This window comes from Octopus bimaculoides, chromosome 14 (genome assembly GCF_001194135.2).
Source record: "Octopus bimaculoides isolate UCB-OBI-ISO-001 chromosome 14, ASM119413v2, whole genome shotgun sequence".
NCBI lineage: Eukaryota > Metazoa > Mollusca > Cephalopoda > Octopoda > Octopodidae > Octopus > Octopus bimaculoides.
Genome location: NC_068994.1, coordinates 2,302,587 through 2,307,985, shown reverse-complemented (window position 1 = coordinate 2,307,985; position 5,399 = coordinate 2,302,587). Strand labels below are relative to the sequence as shown.

The following is a 5,399-nucleotide window of genomic DNA, read 5'->3' as shown; positions in this document are numbered from 1 at the left end:
ATGTAGAGTGATTTGTTTTTCTGGAAACTCCGGTTCATGGTCATTAATGTCTTCTATCACTATTTTGACTTTTAATATTTTTGTGAAACTATCCACTTTCTTTATAATAATTTTAACAGTTCTGGAACATTCTTTGTTGAATGTACATAGATCTTCTGCATCCAGTGTCTGAGCAGTGTACAGTTTACCTGTTTTGGTGATATTAAATAACTGTGCCACCTTTCGTTTGAATTGACTGAATGTTATCAAATGTTGGTCAGATGGTTTAACATTGTCTAAAAGTTTAGAATCAGCAGCAATGTCTGCTACATATGTTCCTGGACTTCTCTCTTCTTCCACATGATATGTAAGGTCTATGGTCAGGACACAGTGGATTATTGACAATATAATAGTCAATGAGAGCAACATTTTGTCGCTGTGGTAAAGATATCAGATGTTTTGAGGATTGAACCTAAAATTAGAAATCATTTAATTGATTAGATATTCTTATAAATAAACCACAGTTTAAAATATGGAATTATTATTTTACATATGAAGATTAAAGCACAAATTAATAATTTACTAGTCAATGTTTCTACAAAACCGTAAAACAAAACCACTACATACCCCATCACAATTTGAATAACCAAAGGTAGGATTTGAATATTTTTATAGCAGAAATAATAGGACTGATAAAGAAAACCCAAAGAACTTTCACGTATATATCCATCACAATGTAGTCCAATATGATCTGATTTTTGTAGTGAGTTGTGATCTATAATAGTCCACAATATCTAAAGTTTAATAACTTCCATTCACTGTTAACTTTATGCCTCTGTCATTAGCACTGATGAAAACTTTATTTTTCAAAAAAGGCTAAAGAGCAACTCTGAACTCTGAACTGATTTAAAATTACATGGAAACAAGCAATGGGGAGTTAGATTCAATCATTGTTAAATAAAGCAACTATTCTGGACGTGTTTCCATCTAATTAAACACCTCAACAAAGTAGTCAAACACACCACATAATAGAATGATTTTGAGAAATTACAATTATTTGTGAATGCTATTCACTACCAATCAATTGTAATTTAAAATGATGTTAGTGGAACATTTCCCAAGGGTGTTTATGCATCAAGAGCATACAGTTACATTTGGGCTAATATACACAGTAATCCAAAACAATTTTTAACCATTTGAAATTAAATTCATAATGAAAAGGAAAGTCATCACCATTTGTCAGCAATCTTACAAAAATGTCTTACAAAAAAAAGCAGACTCATTCACAGTAGCATGTCTCTCTTGAAATTGCAATCAATTTATATTCTCAAGTTTTCCCCTTGCCTTCTTTGAGAAAAAAAATGGTTATTTACTTGACTTTCCTTTTCTTCAGTCAAGTTGAAGTCTCACGGATTAAAAATTCTGTCTGGTTGACTAAACGAAGTATGTTAGCTTATAATTAATTTCACATCTTGAGAGATTTTCTGCTCCTGGCAGTTTAAGACATCTTTGCAATAGACATTTTAAAGATAAATATTTGTATCATTCAACGTAGAGAAGTATAAAAGTCAATCAATGATAAAAGACTCTCAGATTAGAAGACTGACAAGAGAATGAGTGACAAGGATTGGTTAATAAGAACACTGAAACATTTGGGAAAAACAAAGACTAAAGTGTAACAATCTTAACTGAAATTCAGAGAAACCACAAAATTTGAAGATTAGATATTATTAATAGTAGCAATTTATACCAAAATATATATGGACATACAACATTACAAAACACATCTGACAATGAGATGATATTGATGATGCTTGTGAATGGTTTTTAATTTGAATTTTAAACCTAATTAATATCTAAAATACTCAACTTAAATTTCTGTAAAATATTAGCTTAAAAAATTAACAAAATCTAACAAAAATTTGTAATTAAATATTGGCGAGATTAGCATAAAATACAATTAAAAAATTTTGACAGTTTTATAAATAAATTATGAAAGGAAGTAAATTTGGAAGATATGTTCAAAAACAAATTATGTATAATTATATCTTCCAAGTATGCTTTGTAAGCTAATAAAAAATATATATATGTACTGTATTGTTCATATTCTGTCAACTTCAAACAGAACTCACTGTTCTCTTTTTATTGTCTCATATAAGCTGCCACCATATCTCTTCACCCCATAACAGCTACAAATCCTAATATGGCTGCCATTATTCCAACCAAAATCTTTAACATACTGTTAGCTCATCACAGATAATAATCTGTACAGTAAGAGCAGATTGAGACAAACTGCAGCACACTTCTTTTTTATAGCAAATCCCTAAACTTGTTAAATATACCATTTACTATGTAGGGACAGTATTACAGCCTTCTTCTTACACTAACACAAACATATATTGCAATAGGTACAATTGAGGGTACTTCTGCATAATCACCAGACTTGCTAGAAATGCCAGCCAGATTCTCTCAACTTGCACACTACAGTCTTAAAATGGAAACAGAAAACGTGTAGATTACAGTCCTAGATATACTCAAAGGTAGAATGACCAAACCTGAAATATCTTTAGCAAGTATTATGCATGCATAGATAATATTGTTTCAATAGAAGAAAACTATTAAACCTTTTAATCAATTACATCTATATGTTAAACAAGATGGACAAAATTAATGTAAAATATGAGTGTATTATTGTTCAATCTCTTTGTTCTCTTGTTAATAATAAATATGTTAGAATATCTTAAACATTAAATGAGATTTATTACATCAAATAAGATTATAAAAGATTAAATAGAAACTTACCTCTTTAATAATTATATCATTGGTTATTCAGTGAGAATAGAAAGATGTATTGTTGTAGAAAGATCCATTGTACGTGCTGCTGTAATGGTGTGACAATGGCTGTATGTTGATGGAGTAGTGTAGCACGTCAGGCAGATAGTCTGCTGCTAGGAGAGGGCTGCATGTGTCATTGAAGTTGTATGTTTTGTGGGAGTACATCCATGTAATAATATTCTGCATGTATTTATCCTCAAAGATGGTGTTTGTTTACTGTTATCAATAACTATTTACATATATCTATGTCGATATATATTTCAAAAGCAGTAATATTCTAGATTTATACATAATTGTTTGGTTTAAGAACATCAGTAATGTGAATGCATATCTTTGTTAGTGATTTCTTTCTGTGTTTTAGTGAGAATCTGATTGGCTGAATGACCTAAACAGAAGACCAATGACAATCTTCTCTTTTACATTGATTTTATTAGACAAATACTTTAAATTTGTACATGGAAAAAAGTGAGACTGTGTGATGTTCATTCTTTTTCATAAACTTTATTGCCATTATAACTATCTTTATGTTGAATTACCTTGCTCCTAAAATTCAATGCTAGTGTCCTCTTGGAAATTTATATGCATTTATATTTCAATGAGAATGTTTATATATTGTCACAAGAATATATGACATTATGATTTACAATTTCTGAAATACTGCTTACACTTAGAATTAAAGGTATAATGTAGCTATAATTACAAATACTTCTGAAAGTGTCAATGTTAAACAAGATGGTTATCTCTAGATGGCCACATAATAAAACAAACGTTATAAATGATGATGATGATAATGATTTCTCATTTTGGTACAGGCCAGCAATTTTGAGAGGTATGGGTTTTGTGAACACCATTGATGCGAATGTTTGATCCTGAGAGGAATTGAATCCAGTATGTAAAGAGCCAGGAGATGCTATAAGATGTTTTTTTCCCCAATGCTCTAAAGATTCTTCCAGCTTGCCACCATCCATAATAATGGCTTCTGATTTAGGTACAACAATTTTGAGAAGATGGGGATGATATCTGATATCATCAACCCCAGTAATTGGCTAGTACTTTATTTAATTGATCTTGACAGGATAAAAAGAAAGGTTAGCATTGATGGGATTTCATTTCAGAATGGAAAGAACTAAAAGGAAAACTGCAAGTCATTTTGTCCCTTTACCTTAATTCTGTTATACATCGGAATAAAAAGCTTTGCATTATTCTTTATGACTCATTCAGAGTTCAAAATCTGCAGAGGTCAATTGTGCCTTTCATCCTTCTGGGATTGATAAGATATAATACCAGCAGAATATTTGAGATGATATATTTGACCTAACCTACCCAACCAAACTTTTGGCTTTGTGCTTTCTTAGAAACAATTATTATTATTATTATTATTCCATTGACTTCAATAGGAATGAAAGACAATGAAGTATTTAGGCAGCTTGCAACTAGAATATCTCACTAAAGTGACTGTTTTTATGGTCTGCAAACAAAGTTTCGGGTTGATTAGATAATTATCTTCAGAGAATTATAATCATGTGTCAATATTTGGATTCATAAACTGCATTATTTAGTAAAAATTAAAAAAAAAAAAAAGTTTTTCGTGCTTAACGAAAAACTTTTTGAAAAACAAATATACGATGATTATTGTACAGAAACTAATACAGACTGAAAGAAAGCTATTAATTTATAGAACTTATATATTTAGTTATCTGAAGCATTGTTCATTACTTGACACCCTCATCTTTACATCTATACTGCTATATTGTACAGAAAATACACCATGTATATATGAGATTGTGTATGTACAGATATTATACATACATACAATTGGTTGGGTTATTTCAGTACTACAATTATACATGTTTCACTGGTGTTTCTTCATTAGAATCTTTTGATGTAGATGAATCGTTGTTTTTATATATATTTTGATCTGGAATTTAGACAAATTATAGATTTTACAAATATATTAGCATATATATATTTATATATAAAAACAAAACCAAAATTACATTACATTATTTTAGGCTGCAAAAGAAATTCTATTTGGCACGTAAAAGCACCCACTACAATCTCTGAGTGGTTGGCGTTAGGAAGAAATTCTGCCAGATGAGATTGGAGCCTGGTGCAGCCATCTGGCTCGCCAGTCCTCAGTCAAACCGTCCAACCTATGCCAGCATGGAAAGCAGATGTTAAACAATGATAATGATGATGATGATGAAATAGTAATTATGAGATGTCTATATTCTAGATGATGAAGCAAAATATATACATTGTAATTACTAACCTGATACTCCTGGTATTTCTTCATAATGTTTCAGGTCTCCTTGTCTACCACTTCTCTTAGATGACATTGTATCTGATGTATAGTTACAAACCATAGCAGCATTATCTTCCACAGCATCATCACTTGATGTCACCACAACAGGTTGACAGTATTTCTGTTGACAAACAAACGATAAAGAAATGTGAGGAGACACCAAACAATGGAAGTTACAATCAACATGGACAGAGAACAATTTAATAGTGGAATGTATCATTGAAGTTAAAACATATTCAAAGAGATTTCATTGTTCCTTTTTTACATATACAGTGAAGAG

At 30.5% G+C, this 5,399-nt stretch overlaps 1 protein-coding gene and 1 long non-coding RNA gene across 2 annotated transcripts in view; both read right to left on the bottom strand.

Annotated features, from left to right (window-relative positions):
* LOC106877100 (cadherin-related tumor suppressor-like) overlaps positions 1–5,399 on the bottom strand; it is a 49,627-nt gene that overhangs the window by 36,711 nt on the left and 7,517 nt on the right. The window contains exons 4-5 of the mRNA XM_052972989.1: positions 5,087–5,240; positions 189–353 (exon numbers count right to left, since the gene is read on the bottom strand). Of these exons, the coding sequence (XP_052828949.1) occupies positions 189–353; positions 5,087–5,240 (319 nt within the window). The remainder of the gene's footprint in view (positions 1–188; positions 354–5,086; positions 5,241–5,399) is intronic.
* Positions 13–5,241, bottom strand: LOC106873954 (uncharacterized). The gene is made up of 3 exons (XR_001409941.2): positions 5,087–5,241; positions 2,782–4,732; positions 13–451 (listed from the first exon to the last, which is right to left on the bottom strand). It is a non-coding gene; the product is annotated as an uncharacterized LOC106873954 (long non-coding RNA).